At 32.4% G+C, this 23,408-nt stretch overlaps 3 protein-coding genes across 5 annotated transcripts; 2 read left to right on the top strand and 1 right to left on the bottom strand.

The window, feature by feature from the left end:
* Nucleotides 1-2,636: 2,636 nt before the first annotated feature.
* Nucleotides 2,637-6,900, top strand: LOC123920075 (receptor-like protein EIX2). 2 transcript variants are annotated; one of them, XM_045972207.1, is made up of 3 exons: nt 2,765-3,546; nt 4,822-6,176; nt 6,528-6,900. In XM_045972207.1, exons 1-3 carry the CDS (start codon nt 2,838-2,840, stop codon nt 6,540-6,542), a joined length of 2,079 nt encoding a protein of 692 aa, XP_045828163.1. In that variant the 5' UTR covers nt 2,765-2,837; the 3' UTR covers nt 6,543-6,900. The 2 variants fall into 2 exon arrangements, with proteins under 2 accessions (XP_045828162.1, XP_045828163.1); XM_045972206.1 differs by having other exon boundaries at nt 2,637-6,176.
* A 5,873-nt stretch (nt 6,901-12,773) lies between these two features.
* On the top strand, nt 12,774-17,250 carry LOC123920072 (receptor-like protein EIX2). 2 transcript variants are annotated; one of them, XM_045972203.1, is made up of 3 exons: nt 12,847-13,892; nt 14,490-16,531; nt 16,883-17,250. In XM_045972203.1, exons 1-3 carry the CDS (start codon nt 13,088-13,090, stop codon nt 16,895-16,897), a joined length of 2,862 nt encoding a protein of 953 aa, XP_045828159.1. In that variant the 5' UTR covers nt 12,847-13,087; the 3' UTR covers nt 16,898-17,250. The 2 variants fall into 2 exon arrangements, with proteins under 2 accessions (XP_045828158.1, XP_045828159.1); XM_045972202.1 differs by having other exon boundaries at nt 12,774-16,531.
* A 2,288-nt stretch (nt 17,251-19,538) lies between these two features.
* LOC123922296 (nuclear pore complex protein NUP160-like) lies at nt 19,539-20,176 on the bottom strand. Its single transcript, XM_045975023.1, has 2 exons — nt 19,915-20,176; nt 19,539-19,793 (listed from the first exon to the last, which is right to left on the bottom strand). The coding sequence occupies exons 1-2, from the start codon at nt 20,170-20,172 to the stop codon at nt 19,539-19,541; spliced, it is 513 nt and encodes a 170-aa protein (XP_045830979.1). The 5' UTR covers nt 20,173-20,176.
* Between the last annotated feature and the right edge of the window lie 3,232 nt (nt 20,177-23,408).

Genomic DNA, 23,408 nt, shown 5'->3' with positions numbered 1-23,408 from the left:
CCTGGTGCGATGGGAAACTCAAAGCCCCGTAGTTCTGGGTAGAAAATGATTGTTGGTTGGTTGATTTTATTTATGAAAATATTTTAGGCCGCGCTTGGGCGAAAAAAATATTTGATTGAGAAGACGGACTCACACTTGGGCGATGATATCCGCTCGAGAAAAAAATAATTTAACGCACACGGGCGTGAAAATAATGTTTGATGGGTTGAAATTGATTTTATTGTTTTTTAAGAGAATGACGATTATCCGGACTACGAGTCATACGTCAAGAGTCCAGAAAACCGGGAAGTGGGGTAGTCATACGTCAATTCACTCCTTTTTCATTCGGTTAGTATTTTTATTATATTTTTATTTATTTTGAATTAAATAAAATACAGCAAAAAAAATGAATAATAATAAAAAAAAACAAAAAATAACAAAATAAAAAAAATCGCAGAGGGGGGTGATGAACAGAGACAGGGGAGGTGATTTCGGCTGTCTGATTGATCATACGGTCCTGATGAGATTACGATGAGGAGCGTTCCTGGCCATTTGATGGAAATCAACGGCCTGAAACAGGAACGCTACGGTGGGCATATGCGCACCGGATCCCAGCCTATACATATCCAAAGCCAACCGATTTTCCCAATTTTCACAAATCTTTCTCTCTTTTCCTCAACTTCTCTCCCGGTCTCTCTCTCTCTCTCTCTCTCTCTCTCTCTCTCTCTCTCTCTCTCTCTCTCTCTCTCTCTCTCTCTCTCTCTCTCAGTTTTCTCTCATATTTATTCTTTCAAATTCCCAAATCAGTTTTTTTCTCAATCAAATTAACAACAATCAATACAAACCTCTATTTTCTAAATCAACAAAAAAAGCATGGAAATAAAATATTATGAAAAGGAAAGAAAGAATGGTCACCGGCGGCAAAAGAGGAGCTCTGGCGCAGGGAGAGAGCAGATTCGCAGCAGAGGAGGTGGTGATGAGTGGCGGCGGATTCGACGGCAGTGAAAGTGACTCGGTGGTTCGCCGTATTTGCAGCGGCAACGAGAGCTCCTTTTCTTTATTATTCCTTCTCTGTTTCTTTCTCCCTTTCAATTTGATTTCGTTTCTATTCTTCTTTGCTATGATTTTTCTTCTTTTTGATGTTATTGCTTTTTGACAGTGGGTTTTTGATTTTTATGGTGGTTTGTATTGGTGGTGATATGTTGAAGATGGTGGCTGATGTGTGATTGGTAATGATGGTGTTGATGGATGGTTGAGAGAAGGCGCAGTAACAATGTTGCGGCCGTTGTTATTATTTTTTCCTCTCCCCCCTTTCTCGTTGTAAAACTCTTGTTATATATAAGCAAAGGAATTAGGTTTAGACTTTAATGTTGATTGTTCTGAATTAGGAATGTTTTGATGAGAATTGATTTTTGAAACTTGAATCCAGGAGAAATCAAGGAGATGTTGAAATTTAGAGTTTGCCAAAGAAAGGGAATACGCGTATCCCATATTCTTTCTTTTCTTGATTTTTTTATTTTTATGATTTTTTATTCTTTTATGACTTAATTACAAAAGACAAAATAAAACTAAAAAAGAAATTACAAAATAAATAAAAAGATTCAAGTTGGACTCTTACTCACAACCTCATACTCATAATTCCTTGGAAGACTCTTTTTGTTGCCGAACAAGCTAGCATACACATTTGAAAGAAAAGTCTATCGAAAATAATTAAAAGGAATGTCAAAATTTGGGGTATGACACTCTAATTACGTCTTCCACCATAAAAGCAGTTTACCTAACTCTTTTTGAATTTATTGTTTTACTTTTTAATATTTTAAAAAATTTAAAAGTGTTTTCTTCCCACTCTGCCTTAGTATATAAGTCAAGTCTTCCCATTAATATTTCTTTAATGTCACAAGTAATAAGTTTACTGTTATTGATGATGACTCCTATGTATCAAATTTAGTCTATCTACCGTGACATATTTGTAGAATAATTTGGGAGAATTTCTGAAAATAGCTTATGACACATTCATAAATTGTTTTAAGCTTATGACATCTCCATGAACAGTTTTTAAGCTTATTTGAATATGTTATCTAGAATATCTTATGAAAGTAGTTTATAAATTATAACAAAATTATTTGACTTGATAAGTTCCATAAAACACCTAGTTAATCTTTACAGGGTAAATGGATGTTTACCCGAGCGAAATTTGATTTATTCCCTGCACAATTTTTTTTTATGTTTACTCCATGTAATATGAAGATTCTCTCATTTTGCTTCTAGGTGGACAACCGGATATATGACTGTGTGTGTGCATGCACACGTGGACAAAAATAATTTTAATTTATTTTTAATTCCACGTCAACTAATTTATTACCAAAAAATAAATAAAAAATAAATTTTTTTCTCACGTGTACATGCCACGTCGTCAAAATGCAAAGTCAGATATCCAATTGTCCGCCCAAGGACAAAATGAGAGAATCTTTATATTGCAGGAAGTAAACAAAAAAAAATTTGTGCGGGGTAAATCAAATTTCAATAACTTTGCAGGGGGTACATAGTCATTTACCCATCTTTATAAAGTTATTTTCTTTGTTGATAACTTTAATAATGTTAATCTCTATATGGTGGAGATGGTGGAGCATATACTGATGTGAAGCTTTGAACTGATTAGGTGATTTAGGCCAGTATTCAAAGATGTTTTTCTTTTATGTTTTTCTTTCAAATATTTGAAGTAAAATGAGCGGTACTTTCATACCCATTAAGTCTTACTTTATTTAAGTCAAGTCTTCCCATTAAATTTTATTCATTTTGTTGGTCGTTGTTTTCCTTTTAATTTGTGTCCTTCTAGCTTCTGAAATTGAGAAGCAAAGATGATGATGATGATGATGCGTAGTGTTGTATGTATTAATCTCAAGTTAGTTGGAGCAATCTTTGTTCTGTTGCACTTCAACCTTCTTTTCTCCAACTATTCTGTTGTAGCTGTTGCTGATACAAAGCATGTTGTTTCTATTTCTGGTGGTTGCATAGAGAATGAGAGACATGCTCTCCTTGAGTTGAAGGCCAGCCTTGTGTTGGATGACACTTCCCTTTTGCCTACTTGGGACAGTAAGAGTCATGATTGCTGTGCATGGGAAGGAATCGTCTGTAGCAATCAAACTAGACATGTTAAAATGCTTGATCTAAATGGGGATCAGTTTGGTCCTTTTCGAGGTGAGATCAACGCATCATTGATGGAGCTGCAACATTTAAAGCATTTGGACGTCAGTGGGAGTGAGTTTTCACACGGTATTTTTCGAAAAATGTTTGGTTCTCTAAGCAACTTGATATTTCTTGACCTCAAATCTTCATCTATTACGGGAAGAATTCCAAATGATCTTGGTCAACTTTCGCACTTACAATATCTTGATCTCTCAAACAATGACCTCGAGGGTACAATCCCTCATCAACTTGGAAATCTCTCCCATTTGCAGTACCTTGATCTTAGTGGGAATATCCTTGTTGGAACCATTCCTCATCAACTTGGAAGCCTTTCAAATTTACAGGAGCTTAATCTTGGATTCAATCAGCTCAATGTTGGAGGTGAGTGGCTTTCTAATCTCACTCTTTTAACCCATCTTGACTTGAGTGACATACCCAATCTCAATTCTTCTCATATCTGGCTGCAAATGATTGCTAAGCTTCCAAAAATACAAGAATTGACGCTAATTTATTGTGATCTTTCTGATCATTATCTTCTTTCTTTCTACCCTTCACTATTGAATTTTTCTACTTCTCTTACAATCCTTGACCTTTCATTCAATGCCTTCTCATCATCAAAAATATTTGAATGGGTGTTTAATGCCACCTCCAACTTAACCGAGCTTGATCTTAGCTATAACATCTTTAAAGGCACCATTCCATATGATTTTGGAAACATAAAAAATCCTCTTAAGCGGCTTGACTTGTATGGTAATGAACTACAAGGTGGAACTAGTCTGGAATCCTTTAGAGACATATGTACCTTACAATCACTGTACCTTGGTATAAACAATTTGAATGAAGACATTTCAACAATTCTTCATAAATTTTCTGGTTGTGCTAGATACTCATTGCAAGATTTAAGTTTAAGACACAACCAAATTACTGGAACATTGCCTAACCTTTCAATATTCCCATCTCTAAAAACAATCGACCTTTCAGATAATCTGTTAATTGGGAAGGTTCCTGATGGAATTCCAAAATCATTGGAGTCTTTGAGATTTCGAAATAACTACTTAGAAGGTGAAATTCCAAAATCATTTGGTAACCTATGTTCGTTAAGCTTACTAGATCTGTCATTTAACAAGTTGAATGGAGATCTTTCTGTCATACTTCATAATATGTCTGTTGGGTGTGGCAAGTACTCGTTGCAATATTTGAACTTGGCTACAAACCGAATTACTGGTACGATACCTGACATGTCAGGGTTCTCATCTTTAGAAACATTGATCCTATCTGACAATCTATTACACGGGAGAATAAAAACTTATGCATTCCCCAGTAAATTAGAGAGTCTAGACTTGAAATCCAATAATTTGGATGGTGTGCTCATTGACTCTCATTTTGTCAACATGTCCATGTTAAAGTATTTAAGCTTGAGTTCTAATTCATTGACTTTGAAATTTAGTGATAATTGGGTTCCACCTTTTCAATTGTCTACCATATTCTTAAGTTCTTGTATTTTAGGGCCTAGTTTTCCAAAATGGTTGGAGAGTCAAAAACATGTTCAAGCGTTAGACATTTCTAATGCTCAAATCTCAGATGTAGTTCCAGTGTGGTTTTGGACTCATGCAACAAATATAAGGTTAACGAATATTTCCTACAATCATCTAACAGGCACAATTCCAAATTTACCAATAAGGTTTTCTGAAGATTGTCAAGTAATTATGGATTCAAATCAATTTGAAGGTTCAATCCCTCCATTTTTTCAAAGTGCATCATTGCTACAGTTGTCTAAGAACAAATTTTCAGATACTTTCTTGTTGTTATGTTCTAATATTTCGATTGATAGATTGCTCGTATTGGATTTATCAAAGAATCAATTATCAAGGAAGCTACCTGATTGTTGGAGCCATTTGAAAGATTTGGAATTTATAGATTTGAGTGACAATACTTTGTCTGGTGAAGTTCCATCCTCAATGGGATCAATGGTTAAACTTAAGGTACTGATATTGCGTAACAACAGCTTATATGGAAAGTTGCCTGTTTCATTGAAAAATTGCAAAAAACTGAACATGCTAGATATTGGAGATAATAGATTTTTTGGACCAATACCATATTGGTTAGGACAACAATTGCAAATGTTAAGCTTACGAAGGAACCAATTCAATGGAAGTCTCCCGCAAAGTCTTTGTGACTTAAAAAACATTCAGTTGTTGGACCTCTCAGAAAACAATCTGTCGGGACAAATTTTCAAATGCATTAAGAATTTTTCTGCAATGTCTCAGAATGTCTCCCCAAATGGAGAAGAAGATTATAATTTCGGTTACCCCACTGGAGATGAATTTGAACATATTTATACTGGCTATGATTTGGTTGCATTGTTGATGTGGAAAGGTTCAGAACGACAATTCAAGAATAATAAGCTCATTTTAAGGAGTATTGATCTTTCAAGTAATCAATTGATAGGTGACCTTCCAGAAGAAATAGGAAACTTGATAGAATTGGTGTCATTAAATTTATCAAGCAACAATTTCACTGGAGAAATTACTTCAAAGATTGGAAGGTTAACATCACTTGAATTTCTTGACTTGTCAAGAAACCTTTTCTCCGGTCCAATTCCTCCTTCTCTAGTTCAAATTGATCGTCTGTCCATGTTGAATTTGTCCGAAAACAACCTGTCTGGAAGAATTCCCATTGGAACGCAATTGCAGAGTTTTGATGCATCAAGTTATGAAGGGAATAATGATCTTTGTGGAAAACCACTTGACAAAATATGTCCAGGAGATGAAGAAGGTGCACATCAGAAACCAGAAACACATAAAGAAAGTAGTCATGAAGATAAAAAACCCCTTTATTTGAGTGTGGCATTGGGATTTATCACAGGATTTTGGGGACTCTGGGGATCATTGTTTCTTATCCGGCATTGGAGACATAAATATGTCTTGTTCTTGGACAACATAATTGACACAATGTATGTGTTTATAGTGCTGAATGCAACTAAATTTCAAGTGTGGCTTAGACATTTGCAGGTAACTTTTTCTTTTATCTCTTTCACTCTTTCCTTTATATAGACCGAGTTGTTAATTATGTGATAAATTAATTAGGCCTACATTATCTCGAATTGCTTATAGTTTTTGTGTTAAATTAGTTAAGCTTCAGCTTACAACAAAACTGTAGCCCCTCTTTTAAATATTTGTGTACAATTGCTTACATTTGTGGTTTTTGAAGACATGTGAATAGATTATATATTGTTTTCATATTGCTTTCAAACTCAGTCATATCTTTTATTTGTTAATTTGTTTCTTTGTCTATTTGATTTCACTCGAACTCAATCATCTCCAATTGTACTTTGTCCTCTAATGACTTTGTACTTTTCACAGGAAAAGTTTGTCTAAGCATTTCCAATTGAACAATTTGCAACTTTGTTGAAGAAAGGTAGCAGAGCTAGTAGCTTCTCTGATCACATGGAAATAAAGTTGTTCAAGTGTGTTATGTATCAATAATTTAAATAATCAATTTGTGAGATTAGTATTTTTATTCTGTAAAATTACATTTCTATAATGATGCTACTCTTAGTCTTGCTTCACTTTTCTAGTATGATTGTATGAATGTTATTTTTCCGAGTGTTATTTGAGATCATAACACACTTTTTCAGTATAGTTGTATGAATGTTATTTGAAGAATAAGTAGAATTGGAAGTTTCCCAATACTAAATTAAGAAAATAGTTGTATGATGTTTGTTAATTACTATTATTTTTTCTGTGTTTCTTGACATTCTTTTTGCATAACAGCCTATATATCATGGAAACCGAAAAATAACTCTTGCATCTGAAAATTTGTTTCCAATCTGTGTTAATATCATCCATCTGAAAATTGCATAACAGCCTATACATCATGGAAACCGAAGAAAAGAACTCTTCTGTACATCCGAAACGAGCCTATACATCCGAAGAAAAGAACTGGTCATGGAAAGAAAGAACTGGTCATAAGCTCTGCGGTTCACTTCTTTATAGTTTAAACTATTCTTCTTTAGATCTGGATCAGTAAAGAGATCCGCTCTCGCTTCTTGGCCGGGTAATTAGGATGGAAGGCAGTATTTGACTAATGGTACTGAAGGTCGTGTTTTAGATGTTTTTGAAGTTCTTCCCTTCAAAATAGACGAGAGAGCTGACAACAAGTGGATTCAATTTTGAAGACCTTATCTAAAGTAATTTAGCTACTGAATTTATGATTAAATTACATCATGCAAGGAATTCTATGAAGTTTGTGGTCATATGGAACCTCTACTTAATACCTTAGACAATTTGAATTTGGCAAAAATTAGAATCAATTAATGAGCCAAAAATCTCCCCTAATGTTCATTACATTGATTAAAACCTTTGCATATGTGATTTTCTAGGTAATTGATTGAATTTCAATGAAATGTGTGTCCTGCTAAGTTTCTGGTTTTTAGTGAAAAATTGGGCAACATGAAGCGATGCATGTGAGCCTCGAACTTGTGAAATTTTGAAATTTGCAGAATTTGCACTGGTACATAAAGGCATGAACTGACTTATCTTTTTCTCCGGCCTTTAAAATTTGAAAACTATCAAACTTTGTACCGATATACATGTTTACAATGAACCGGTACATGTTGTCCCAGACTAAAGATGAACCGGTGCAAGTACATGATGTCGGGGTGCAAATCTGCCCAAAGACATACATGAACCAGTGCATGTTGAGCAAAACCTGAAAACACTATTTTTAAATTATGCAGAAACCAAGGTTTTAAATTGCGGTCCGCATCCGCAATTGCGGCCGCAGTATTGCTGATACGAAAGCTACCGCAACCGCATCACACCGCAATTGCGGTGTGATCTTAATTCACGTGTACGGCCGCATCGTAACTGCATCACAACCGCATCGGAAGCCGTATCAGATGTTTTCTCACCTTATGCAGAAACGCACTTACTCTCATACAATCATTATACCAATACACAATTATGGCTGAAAATCCTTTGAAACTCTTACTTGATTGTCAGTCAATATTCATGGGGAAGGCCTAGAAATCCTAAAGATATTGAACTTAAGAATTTTAAGCTAAAAATTGTAATACTTAGATTATAAGAATGGCGCTTAAGGTGGAACTGGAATATAACGAGTTTGATCTTAATAGTTACATAACGTTTTGGTTAGGGAATAGTCATTTGATCGTAGGATGTGTACGAGGTATTCCACATGATTTATGAAATTCAAACGTGGATGAGGTAGTCCACTTGGTTTATGAAAATTTCCAAAGTGGATGAGGTATTCTACTTAGGCCATCAAATTGATTGTGAGCTAGGGATCTATGTTCGATGTACATTTACATCAACCAGATTAGACAAGCTTTCACCTCAGAGTGTCCCATGTTTTATTTCATGATGATTTTGTTTTATCATTCATAAAATTGGGGTATATTACTCTTTAGTTATATTATATAGTGTATTGTTTGTGAGCTTCATATTTGAGGTTAATTTGTAACCTTGCAATTATCTGTTATGATTCAAATTGAGGTTAATTTGTAACCTCGCAATTATCTGTTATGATTCAAAATATCATATGAGAAAATACACTTGACATTGAGCTAAATGGACACATGGCTAAGGTTTTGAATAAATAGTAAAATGGGGATCAATAATTGGGTACGAAGAAAATTGATGAAGTCTCTCATCTCTCCCTTTGTTGCTCTCTTGTAGAGATAGATAGTAATAAATAGTTAAGAGTATAATAGAAAAATAGCATTAAATGCTTCATTGATAATGTAAAGTGACATATAATTTGGTACAATTTTTTTTCTCAAAGTGACATCTAATTTGGTACGGAGGGAGTAATGGTTAAGTCTTAGACTTAAGGCTCCGTTTGACTCTATTTTGTTCTACTTTTTTTATTCTCCTTAAAAGTAGTAAAGAGGTAAAACAATTGTGTTTAACCCAACTTCTCCTTATTTTCTACTTCTTTACTTTTTTTCTCTAACTAGAACTTCCGACCCGTGCACGCACGGTTCTGATTAAAAGGTATATGAAAAATTTGAGTAACATTAACCATTAGTTCACCAATAAATTTGGATAAATTTTCATACAACGAAAATTATGATATATTACAAAATATTTCCTTATAAACTACATTAGAAATTTTATTTGTATTTTCTCCATATTTGTTGATAATCATATTCTTTTATCATTTTCTAGAAATAACTCTTGAAGTTGCAACACACAACTGACCATGTGAAAACACCGGTGACGAAAGATCTATCTTAACATGTTTAAGAGATTGTCTTTACTCTTTATTTTAAATTTTGATTAAATATTAAAAGTTCACATTGTGATCTTAAATTGAATTATGATTTGTTTGACATAGAAGAATAGTGGCAATGAAGAAAAAAAAAATGAGACATGTTTTGTAAAAAAAAATTAAAAAAATTGAGTAAATATTTTTTTGTAATCCAATGTGTAAAAATTATATACACATTTCGTCATATCCCAATTTTTTTTTATAATTGGTTTAGGGTTAGCTTATGTTAGCAAACTTATAATATATTGTATAAGAGATAATGGATGCCGTCATTCAAATTTATTGAAAAACAGGGTTAACATATTAGAATTCCTAACTCTTATCACGATTGAAGCAAATGCTCTAGTGGTTGAAAGACTTTATTGTAAGAAAATGCAGTTTCAATTTTCATTGTAGACAAATTTGTATTTTTTTTAAATATAAAGCCACAATTAAAAAAAATAGGGAAAATAATTAGTTTTAGGGTTAACTTATGTTAGCAATCTTATAATATATAAGAGATATAACTCAAATGCATCTTATTTAAATTAATTTGGAACTAAATATTTCAAAAATCCAATGATAAATTAATTAAGGTGAAAACCGGGAGAAGAAAATGAGAGGAAAGAAATTAATTGAATTCTATTTAAACAAAAAAAAAAAGATTTGTATAAAAATAAATTAAATGTGTATTACATAAAAAAATTGGAGTTGTATAAAAAAATAGGGTTGATTTCTATTTAAACAAAATTAAGCATTAATTTCATATTTATTACACGTGGATTCACAAATTATATCAATCGATGTAGCCTAATGATAAATGCACCAAATAATTTTTAAGTCATGAGTTTGATTCTTGTTGATGTATTTTTTAAAATTTTATTTAAATTAAATTAGGATTACCAAATTATATCAAATTGATTGAGAAATGGACCGAATAATTGTTAAAGGTCACCAATTCTTCTTTCTTTTCTTCTAAACCTCTCACGTATGGACCGCATTGAGGCGCAATTGATTGCTCTTCAAGTGACTTCCGCTTCTAATGGTTCGAACTGCCACTGCACGACGAAATTGATGTGTCAGAATCGCTGGATGTTGATGCTTCAGAGTCATACGCGGAAGCCCACCTGCCCGCCACATGTTTGTTCAAATGCCAAGCAGATGTGACATTGCAACATGGGATCCTCTCAAGATACAAACCCTAAATCCCTGGCAATTTAGTATTTTAACTTCCAGTACATTGATAAAAGTTTGTGGTTGAAGTAATAGCTTATTGGTATATTCTTCATACAACTGCCACTGTGATATATTTTTTGCTTGGAGTTGGAGACTTTTGGAAGGAGGGTTGATACTTGTACATTATCATTAGTAATTAATGGAAATGGTATCTATCTTTGATGCAGGTGAACCAATTATTAGTGGTGATTTAATGTATGAAATTTCATTTGCTAGGATAGAAGAACCTGCTATATTTCACCATGCATGCTCTCAGTGAGGAAACACCACTTCCCGCCGCTCCAGGCCACTTTTTTCTCACTCATACTGAATTATTGCCTGAGTACACCCCGCCGGTTAGTAACGTTCCACATTTATGAATTTATATACTTCGCAAGGTAGTAGTATCATTCATTATGTCATTATTGGACATTTGCAAATTTGTACTAATAATTTCTCTTTTAGGTTCTTAGCTTTAAATTGTGAAATTCATGCCAGTTACTAGGAAGTAGTGATAGTGAAAAAGATGTTACGTTATTCGTGATTAAGTGTTAAATCGTGGTTTAATCTTTATGTGTAAGCTGTTAAAGCAAATATTTTGTTGAACTTAACTCTTATGTAATTCCTTATTAATTAGTACTCCCTCCGTCCCAAATTATAATAAGGGAAAAAAGCTCTTTTTTTTGTCCCAAATTATAAGAGAAAAAATCATTTTCAAGAATGTTTTTTCCTTATTTTCATAAAATTAAATGCAAATTGCATTTAATTTCTTCTCTCTCTCATTTTTTCAATAAACAACAACTAATAAAAATTGTTTTTACATCTTCCTATGCAACTTATTCCAAGGAAAACCCACAAAAACATACTTCAAATTCTCATGTTTTACTTTTTCTTAATAAGTGTGATTTTTTTATTTTCCCTTATAATTTGGGACGGAGGGAGTACTCAATTACTTGATCAACTTAATATCTAATTCCTTTTTAGTTTTAGGGTAGTGTTGATTTTTGGCTTCTATATATATATATATATATATATATATATATATATATATATATATATATATATATATATATATATATAGGACATATCACATGTGAGACTTAATCTAAGATATTTCATTTAAACGAACTCCAATAATTTTCAATCTAACTTGCAGGAAGCAAACAAATCTTATAATAAAAAATTAACTAATAAATAATAAAATAAAATTCAAACTTTGACCAACCAATGAAAAGTGGGAACGATAGCTAGTAGGGATGGCGATGGGTAGGGTATGGGTAGGGTACTATAGTACCCATCCCCATACCCGCGGATTGAAAAAATACCCGTACCCATCCCCATACCCGCGTGGGTAACAATTTTTGTCCCCGTCCCCATATCCTATGGGTACCTAGGTACCCATACCCGTACCCGTTACCCGCTACCCGCATTTTTACTAAAAATAAATTGACAAATTATAAAATATCATATAATTTTAATAGAATTAAAAAAATTTCAAAGATTTTAATATTGACTAATGAAAATTATAAACAAAATTATTACTAACCTTATTAAAGTTCATATTTATGTTAAATATTCACATTATTTTTATATTATGTTATAAATAAACATTTTTATTAAAAATATGTAATAGTTTAGTAGAGTTGTATTGTTTTAAATTGATTTACATATATTATAATATAAATAAAATAAATAAATATATATTATGCGGGTATGGGGCGGGGTGGGTACTAAGTTACCCGTACCCGCACCCATACCCGTTCATTTTTGCGGGTAATTACCCATACCCGTGCCCGTACCCAAAATGCGGGTTTTTACGCTACCCATTGTGGGTAATTTTTGCAGGTACCCTCTGGGTATGGGTCAAATTGCCATCCCTAATAGCTAGAAGCCAAAAATGATACAATATGTGACATAAAATGATCACATCTAGAATCCGTGTTGAATGATATCTGTGTGGAGAACATACCCCACCAATAATACCAAACATACATTTTGGAGAACAATAATTTTATTAACTTTCAAAGTCAAAATTATTAACTTTCAAAGTCAAAATTGATGTGTTCAATTTCACAAACCAATAATACCAAACATACATTTTGGAGTACAATAATTTTATTAACTTTCAAAGTCAAAATTGGAGATCTAATCACGTAATAATAATAAATTAAAGAAAGGTACAACAGTACTAATGCTATGTGCCATGATGATGAGTTGTGAATAGTGATTTGGACGCGTGAATAAGTTAGCACACCCGAACGGTTCAGTCTAATTACTCACTCTAGTTAAGTTTACCCTCAAAATCTGTTTTCAAATTTCTGATTTCTGATAGTCATTGAAAATCAGAACAGATTTTCTGCCAAGCAGAGAACACAACTATCCAATCTGAGACTTGATTTGTTTCAACTTGCAATTGTTTAAGCAGAGAGAAAGGATGAAGATGATGAGTACCATAGTATGTGCCATGTTGCAGTTCCACCTTCTTTTCTCCAACTATGGTGGAGCTGTTGCTGATGCAAAACATGTTGGATGCATAGAGAAGGAGAGACATGCTCTCCTTGAGTTGAAGGCCAGCCTTGTGTTGGATGACACTTCCCTTTTGCCTACTTGGGACAGTAAGAGTCATGATTGCTGTGCATGGGAAGGAATCGTCTGTAGCAATCAATCTGCCCATGTTGAAATGCTTGATCTAAATGGCTATCCGAATGGTCTTTATCCGAATGGTAAAATCAATGCCTCATTGTTGGAGTTGCAGCATTTAAAGTATTTGAACCTCAGTTATAGTGAGTTTTCAAACAGTATTTTCCCGGAATTTTTTGGTTCTCTAAGCAACTTGAGATTCCTTGACCTCCGAGCTTCATTTGATGGGGGAAGAGTTCCAAATGATCTTTCTCATCTTTCGCATTTGCAATATCTTGATCTTTCACGTAATGGCTTCGAGGGTACAATCCCTCATCAACTTGGAAACCTCTCTCATTTGCAGCACCTTGATATTTCAAACAATTATTTACTCAAGGGTACAATCCCTCATCAACTTGGAAATCTCTCTCATTTGCAGTACCTTGATCTTAGTTTCAACAATCTGGGTGGAACCATTCCTCATCAACTTGGAAATCTCTCTCATTTGCAGTACCTTGATCTTAGTGACAACAATCTGGGTGGAACCATTCCTCATCAACTTGGAAGCCTTTCAAATTTACAGGAGCTTAATCTTGGATACAATCAGCTCAATGTTGTAGGTGAGTGGCTTTCTAATCTCACTCTTTTAACCCATCTTGACTTGAGTGACATACACAATCTCAATTCTTCTCATGTCTGGCTGCAAATGATTGCTAAGCTTCCAAAAAAACAAGAATTGAAGCTATCTCATTGTGATCTTTCTGATCTTTACCTTCATTCTCTATCCCCTTCACTATTGAATTTTTCTACTTCTCTTACAATCCTTGATCTTTCATATAATACCTTCTCATCATCCAAAATATTTGAATGGGTTTTTAATTCCACCTCCAACTTAACTGAGCTTGATCTTAGCTATAACATCTTCAAAGGCACCATTGCATATAATTTTGGTAACATAAGAAATCCTCTTGAAAGACTTGACTTGTCTGGTAATCAACTACATGGTCGAATTCTAGAATCCATTAGAGACATATGTACCTTACAGTCATTGAACCTTAATTTTAACAATTTGAATGAAGAAATTTCAACAATTCTTCTCAAATTGTCTGGTTGTGCTAGATACTCGCTGCAAGAATTGGATTTATCTTACAACAAAATTACTGGCACATTTCCAGACCTTTCAATATTCACATCACTAATAACAATTGACCTCTCAGGTAATCTGTTAAGTGGGAAGGTGCTAGATGGTGTCAGATTTCTTCCATCTAAATTGGAGTCTTTGGCCTTTCAATCCAACTCTTTGGAAGGTGGAATTCCATATTCATTTGATAACCTATGTTCATTAAAGTCACTAGACCTGTCAAATAACAATTTGAGTGAAGATCTTTCAGTGATACTTCATAATATGTCTGTTGGGTGTGCCAAGTACTCGTTGCAAAATTTGAACTTGGATGCAAATCAAATTACAGGTATGATACCTGACATGTCTGGGTTCTCATCTTTAAAAAACTTGTTCCTATCTGACAACCTATTAAATGGGAGCATACTAAAAAATTTTAATTTTCCCTCTAAATTAGAGGTTTTGTATTTGGATTCCAATAATATGAAAGGTGTGATCAGTGACTCTCATTTTGACAACATGTCCATGTTAATGTATTTAGACTTGAGTCACAATTCTTTGGCTCTGAAATTCAGTGAAAATTGGCTTCCTCCTTTTCAATTGTCTACCATATATTTAAGTTCTTGTATTTTAGGGCCTAGTTTTCCAAAATGGCTGCATAGTCAAAAATATCTTCAAAGGGTGGACATTTCTAATTCTGGAATCTCAGATGTAGTTCCAATGTGGTTTTGGAATCAAGCAACATATACAACTTTGGTGAATATATCATACAATAATATCATTGGCACAATTCCAAATTTGCCCATAAGATTTTCTGAAGGTTGTCGAGTAAATCTAGATTCAAATCAGTTTGAAGGTTCAATCCCTCCATTTTTTCAAAGTGCAAGATATTTAGGGTTGTCGAAAAACAAATTTTCAGAAATTCGTTTGTTGTTATGTACAAACACTACAATTAATAACGTTCTCCTATTGGATCTATCAAAGAATCAATTATCCACGCAGCTCCCTGATTGTTGGAGTCATTTTAAAGAATTGACATTTCTAGATTTGAGTGACAATACTTTGTTTGGTGAAGTTCCATCCTCAATGGGATCATTATCTAAACTTAAGATATTAATATTGCGCAACAATAGCTTAGCAGGGAAGTTGCCCATCTCCTTGAAAAATTGCACTAACCTGGTCATGCTAGATCTTGGAGATAATGGATTATCTGGACCAATACCGTATTGGTTAGGACAACAATTGCAAATGTTAAGCTTACGAAGGAACCAACTCTCTGGAAGTCTTCCACCGAGTCTTTGTTACTTAACAGACATTCAGTTGTTGGATCTCTCAGAAAACAATCTATCGGGACGAATTTTCAAATGCTTAAAGAATTTTTCCGCAATGTCTCATAATTTTTCCTCAACTAGAACAGTAGGCCTTGAGTTATATTATTCCCGCAGTGTATATGCATTTGACAGTGGCAGCAGCTTTGATTTGACTGCATTTTTGATGTGGAAAGGTGAAGAACGACTATTCAAGAATAATATGCTCATTTTGAGGAGCATTGATCTTTCAAGCAATCAATTGACAGGAGTCATTCCAGAAGAAATTGGAAGCTTGACAGAATTGGTGTCATTGAATTTATCACGCAACAATTTGAGTGGGGAAATTACATCAAAGATTGGAAAGTTAACATCACTTGATTCTCTTGACCTGTCAAAAAACTACTTGTTTGGTCCAATTCCTCCTTCTCTATCTCAAATTGATCGTCTGGCTATGTTGAATCTGTCCGATAACAACCTCTCTGGAAGAATTCCAATTGGCACACAGTTGCAGAGTTTCGAAGCATCAAGTTATGAAGGGAATGTCGATCTTTGTGGGAAACCACTTGACAAAACATGTCCAGGAGATGAAGAAGTTGTACATCAGAAACCAGAAACACATGAAGAAAGTAATGAAGATGATAAAAAACCACTTTATTTGAGTGTGACATTTGGATTTATCACAGGATTTTGGGGACTCTGGGGATCATTGTTTCTTAGCCGGAATTGGAGAAATAAATATGTCTTGTTCTTGAACAACATAATTGACACAATTTATGTGTTTATGGTGCTGAATGCAACTAAATTTCAAAGGTGGCTTAGAGGCTTGCTGGTAATTTTTTTCCCCTCTTTAACTTTTTCCTTTATATATTGTATTTAGAAGTCTAGCCACCTGAATAATGCATGAATATGTCACAAATTGCTTATAGCTTTTTTGTTAAATCAGTTAAGCTTGAGTTTACAATAAAATTGTAGACCCTCTTTGAAATATTTTGTTTCTAACCAAAATATTTGTGTACAATTGCTTATATTTGTGGTATATGAAGACATACGAATAGATTATATATTGTTTTCATATTGCTTTCAAACTCAATCATATCTTTTATTTATTTATGTATTTCTTTGTTTATTTGATTTCACTCGAACTCTAGCTTGTCATCTAATCACTTTGTACTTTTCACAGGAAAAGTTTGTCTAAACATCTCCAATTGAAGCATTTGCAACTTTGTTGAAGAAAGATAGCAGAACTAGTAGCTTCTCTGATCACATAGAAATAAAGGAGTTGAATGTTCTTTATTATGTATCAATAATTTAAATAATCGATTTGTGAAACATGCTGTGAGATTAATATTTTTTTTCCTGTAAAAGTTACATTTCTGTAATGATACTTGCTCGACTTTCCTAGTATAGTTTGTATGAATGCTATTTGAAGAATAAGTAGTATTGGAAGTTTCCCAATACTGAATTGGAGGAAATGGTTGAGAGAAACAAAATGATGTTTGTGAATCACTATTTATTTTTATTTCTGTGTTTCTGAACATTCTTTTTGCAGAACTTTCTTTCTTGAGGAACAAAAAGGAAGCCTTTTCCTTCGCTTGTAGTTTTGCAGGTGAAACTTTCCTTTCCAGTTTCACATCGTATAATTTTTCCAATGATTTCTCTATCCTGACGAACAAGCTTCACCACCGGAGACACCGGATGAGAAGGTCTACAAAAAATCACTTCATGAACTTCTTTATTGCGCCAAAACCACAAACAATGACAAGCCATAGTCCAAAAATTCTTCCACTCTCCTTCAACATTCCACCCCACATTACCATCCATGTTTATCGGAATCAACTGCTACAAGTTTCTACAAAAAAAAAAAAAAAAAAAAAGACCTTGAATTAGTGTGCGCTGCATTTAATCAAAGAGACATCACCAACAGACAATCTCTCAAAGCATGCTAGGTGTCCGCAGCTATCCTACCACAATAACCACACATGGAACTACCTAGTCCCATTTTGCACTTGTTAAAGTTTTTTTTGAAAAAAGCACTTGTTAAAGTTAGTTAACAACCTGTCATGGAACATCATCCATATGAAATGTCGAACCCGTTCAAGTACCTTAGGACACGCCAAATTTGTTCCCAATCTATATTAATATCATCCATCTGAAAATTGCATAACAGCCTATACATCATGGAGTACACCTAAAAATCACTCTTGCCATCAGCAAGACCAGCTCTGACATCCAGTCCTGCAGAATCCGAAGGAGGGAGAATAGCCGCTAATTTCCTCAACACATGCACAGGCAACCAATGATTTAATAAAGCCCAATATTCCGATCCCTATTATCATGCACCAGGTCTGCTACTTTAAAATGCCATGCACTGGTTCAAGCAGCCACTTCTTTACCATCACCCAAAGACCATAATTTAACCATGCCTTTTCAGAGACTAGAATCCGAGGGCTTAGCGCTCACCACTCCAAACTCAGCAGATTGACGATATTTACCTCAGAGGACCTCACTCCACAAATACTTACTTCCGGTTTGCAGCTTCCAAAATAACTTTAAAATGCAAGCCTTATTCATCACATCTAGCCGGGGAAAACCAAGGTCACCCAACTCTTTAGGCATTGAAACAATTTTCCGCACCACCACATAATACTTGCGATCATTATTTATCTCAAACCAAATGAATCTCCTATGCATTTTCTGAATTTCGTCAATACAAGACTTAGGGATGAAAGCAGTCATCATAGGATATATAGGAATGGCTTCTAACACACTTTTAGCCAATGTCACTCTTCCAGCAGAAGATAAATGTTTCGCCTTCCACGTTGAAAGTTTGGCGCTCACCGGATCAATGATATAAGATAGTCTTCTTTCTTTGGTGCCCTCCCCATCAAAAGGCACACCCAAATATTGTGTTGATTTTAATGATAAAATAGATGTTAGAATATAAAATATTATAATATTATTTGTTGAGAAAATATCTCGATTTGGTTTGTTTATTCTTAGCCCTATAATAAAGGGATTTAATTTAGATTTAAATTTATTCACTTGGTTATAAATACCAAAGTAGTATTATACTATTTGAGTATGTAAATAATGTAAATATTGTAATTAGGGTTATTGACATCATTATCAATAATATTCTATTGTTCCTTATTATTTTCTCCTAAATACCAAAGTAGTATCATACTATTTTAGTATGTAAATAATGTAAATATTGTAATTAGGGTTATTGACATCATTATCAATAATATTCTATTGTTCCTTATTATTTTCTCCTATTCTTTCACATAAATTCCCTTTATTATAGGGCTAAGAATAAACAAACTAAATCGAGATATTTTCTCAACAAATAATATTATAATATTTTATATTCTAACACTCCCCCTCAAGCTAAAGCTTACTAAGCTTTAAGCTTGATACAAAATTAACCCTGAAAATAAATTAAATCCATTGATAGCAAGCCAACGAAGAGCAGCAACCAAAGAAGCAGTAGAGGAGCGGCTGAAGAGATGAATCCATATCAAATTATCTAAAACACTCTTATTAAATATTGTAGTTAATGGAATAGTTAGATGGGTTGAAATAAAAATTCATATTTTTGAATAAAAAAAATTATACTATTTAGAAATGTGATTTTTAAAAGATAATAATTATTTTAATAATAACAAAAAGAGTTAATACTACAACGAAAATAGCTAATACTACAAAAAAATGATAAACAAAAAGGAATATTGTTACAAAAACTAAGAAATATTGTTACGCAAAATTTAAAAAAAAACTAATTAAAGGAAAATTTATTAGGTATATCCGGCACAAATAAAAAGAAAATGACCAAGTGATCAACTCATAGTCGGAAAATGTAAGTCTACATAATGCAAGCAAATCAAAGGCGAAGTGTTGTACCTAAAGAAACAGCGGATGGCATCCGAAACTTTTTTGCCCTTCTGTACTGTTGCATGCAATCCAGACTGCACCTGTGCAAGTAGGCAACATCCTACAAGATGATGACGTATGCACCATCCACCATCAGCATCTTGAATACTTTGGGATGTTTTCTCCTTTAGCAAATGTGCTTCCGCCATCATGAGCAATTGCTTTTGAAACATTTGCAATTTAAAATATTTGATACTTTCAGTAAACATAACTAGAATAAAGAAACCATGTGAAGGGGCCGAAATCCCATTCCGGCAAGAAAAGTAAAGGCAAGTAAATAACCTCAGCAGCACAATACTGGTCATGCTTGAAAAGTATAAATGCAAGATCAATAGAACGACTCAAGAAAGTAGAAGATCCACCGTCCTGGCCCGAAATGATCCAACTGATGAAGTCCCTCATCCTATTAATAGAGCTTTGCATATTTGAAAAACGTTCTGGAGAAAAGTGGCTTTGATCTATTGAAGAACTTCCAACATTTAGCATGAAAATAAAAGCCAATGTTAAGTCACATTTCTCGTTCCATATTTGTTTTCCCATGTTGTTATCTGTATATATGAGCAAACAAATGTTAGCGTTGGTGGAATGGCATATGTGATCAATTTAACAACCCCCAAAAGTAAATGTTAATACACACCTCTGTGTAGCCAATTCTACCAAATCCCACTCACTTCTACAACTACTTTATTTTAAGTATAAAATGATGTGATGTATAAAGGAAAGTAGCAGAAAATGAGAGGATGTCAAGGAAAAAAGACTGAGAGGTGTTGAATGAGAGAAAACAGAAGAAGTGTATGGTGAAACCATGTGTTTCAACTACACAACAGAGACTCTTTATATAGGATATGATATGACATTCCTATTTACATGGATTTAATCTTATTTTAAACAAGAGTATTTGGATTTCTATGAGAGAGAGATTGGTTTTTCTGTCAATGTCAAATAGGGAATCAGATATAAAGTTATGCAAGATAAATACTAGGTGTTCAACCCGTGCGTTGCACGGGTTTGATTAGAATGTTTTTAAAAAAAAATTGTGTTTTATAATAAATTTGTATTAAAAATAATAATTTTTTTAGATGTGTTGAATTATTCTTTGATTATAAAAGTGACTTTTAAAATATTTTTTATTTTTTTTCTCCATTCAAGTGAATCTATAATATAGATAGATAGATAAAAATTGATTTAAATACAGACAATGTGTCGTTCAGGTGTACGTATATAGAATTAATAGAAGTGCAGTTGATTAGTTTATTATATTAAAAATTTGTTTTATTAATCTTATTTTTTCTGGGTTTGATTTATATATCTTCAAATTAGTGTAATTTTTATTTTAATATATTTTTTGTTTTTATGAAAATATAGTGGATTATTTTTCTCTGTATCTCTCTATCTTTATCTTAATTATACTCCCATCTCCTTATTATTATTTTATATGAAAAAATGGTTGATACTTGTCTTGACCTTTAATTTATAAGAATAAGATCACATGTTAATTAATGGTAAATTATTTTAAAGTATTAAATTTTTTTATACTTTAAAGAGGCTTTTTATATTAGACTAAATATTCAAAGAGTTTCCGAAACAACTTTGTCATGCATATGCAATGTAAGTAGTATTTTATAGGGTTATTAAATATATTTTTAATAATCTAATTATATTTCAAATTAAAGTCAAAACACTATTAAAATGAAAGATTTAATCTCCATACAAAGTCAAAATATTATCAAAACATTTCATTGTCATTCTGCTTGAATAAATTTGTCGTATTGTTGATCAAACAAAGTGATGAGATTATGAGATCGCTAAGCATGTAAAAGGAGACTTTAAAAAAATGCACTAAAAATGAATATCTTATCGTATATATTTTTATTCTCATCACTATGAATATCTTATTCATTTTAATTTTTATCGGTTTGACATTATTTTGGCAACTGTCGGTTCACATCATGAATTCACTAAGCATGTAAAAAAAACACTTATCATAAAGACGTACTATAGTATAGTCTACTAATATATTTTTAAGGATCGACATCGACTTATATCCTGTCTATGTTTCTCGTATTATTTTATTAGTATATAAAAAATATAGACACTTTATGCTTTGTTTGGGCCTTGTTTAGTTTCTTTTGGTTCATGTATCTTGACTCTTTGTAACCTTACTTAGTCTTTTCTGGCACGTCTTGTGCTGGGAGGATGATTGGTTCATTTTATATATATATATATATATATATATATATATATATCATTTTGGTTTGTTCAAAAAAAAAATAAAATATAGACACTTGTCTTTGACCTTTATAAACTCAATTAATATTTTTAGATAAATATATAGTGTTTTTATTTGACAAAACAAAAAATAGATATTTAAAGAGCTTTGAAATCAACTTTGTCAAATTTTATATTAGAGCTAAACTTCAAAAGAACATTTTTAATAAAAGAATATATTTTTTAAAAGAGAAAAGAAATCATACATGATCTAATATTCTTCAGATAAATAAGGGAAATTTATCTTGAACCTCTAGCTTTTATAATCATTGATTCAGAATATCTTTTTCTTTTTTCTTTATGAATTTGATAAAATAAAAATTGAAAACACACAATGAATAAATATGGCTAATGATGTCAACTTAATAGAAAGAATACGTAAGGGCAGAGTTATCCTTTCAATTATACTAATAAGTAATCACCACTAACTCTTCCTTTTCCCTCAATTAATTGGTAACAACCATTTGTTATTGTTAAACATCGTCTCTTTCATTTCTACTTCATTTTTTCCTATCGTCATTATAATAAATAAAAATCCTCTTTTTACAATTGCATTTGGATGATGTGGAAATAAGATAATTTTGTTTAAAGGTTAGCTATTATATAAAAATGTAGTTGTCTTTACATTAAAAATTAAAATTTTTATTTTATAATTTGTTTATTGAATAAAATAATATGATATTCAATTTTTAAAATTTTAATAATAGTCTGACTTATAATATTGACAAATAATAGACTTATAAAATTCATATTTTTGAATAAAAAAATATATACTATTTAGAGATGTGATTTTTAAAAGATAATAATTATTTTAATAATAACAAAAAGAGTTAATACTACAACGAAAATAGCTAATACTACAAAAAAATAATAAACAAAAAGGAACATTGTTACCCAAAATAAGGAATATTGTTACGCAAATTTTTTTAAAAAAAACTAATTAAAGGAAAATTTATTAGGTATATCCGGCACAAATAAAAAGAAAATCAAACACACCTTTACTCAAAAATTAAAAGATTAGTTGTGTCAAAAATTGGCAGACATTTTTTTAACTAAAAGATTGTTATAGGGTGTTCAAGCACCTCGATAAAAATATCAAAGGGTAAGAGATTTTTGAAAGGTTGCAATCATAAGTCCATATAAAACTTTAACATTGATTCACATTTTCTACTTCATTACTCTACTTCATTATAGTAGCTTCACACTCAATAAATCAATAGATTGATAAGATGCATGAATTGGTATAATGATAAATGGAAATATAAAAGTTAATGAAGAGTTACAATGTGAAGGAAACATGTATATATAGGAGTATATATACAATATGTATAAGGAAACATGAAGTTTTGTAAAGTACAATATGTTAAGGAAACATAAGAGTTGTATATACAACATGCATTGCAACAATGTCTCACTCGTTGAATATGAAAAAGAAGAAAAAAAAAGATACAATGAGATCACAAAATTTTAGAAAATTACTATTCTTCTACAACAAACCTAATAACTCT

Source organism: Trifolium pratense, linkage group LG4 (assembly GCF_020283565.1).
Source record: "Trifolium pratense cultivar HEN17-A07 linkage group LG4, ARS_RC_1.1, whole genome shotgun sequence".
Classification (NCBI taxonomy): Eukaryota; Viridiplantae; Streptophyta; class Magnoliopsida; order Fabales; family Fabaceae; genus Trifolium; species Trifolium pratense.
Note: the sequence above shows the minus strand (reverse complement) of the source record. Positions and strands in the feature narration are given on the sequence as shown.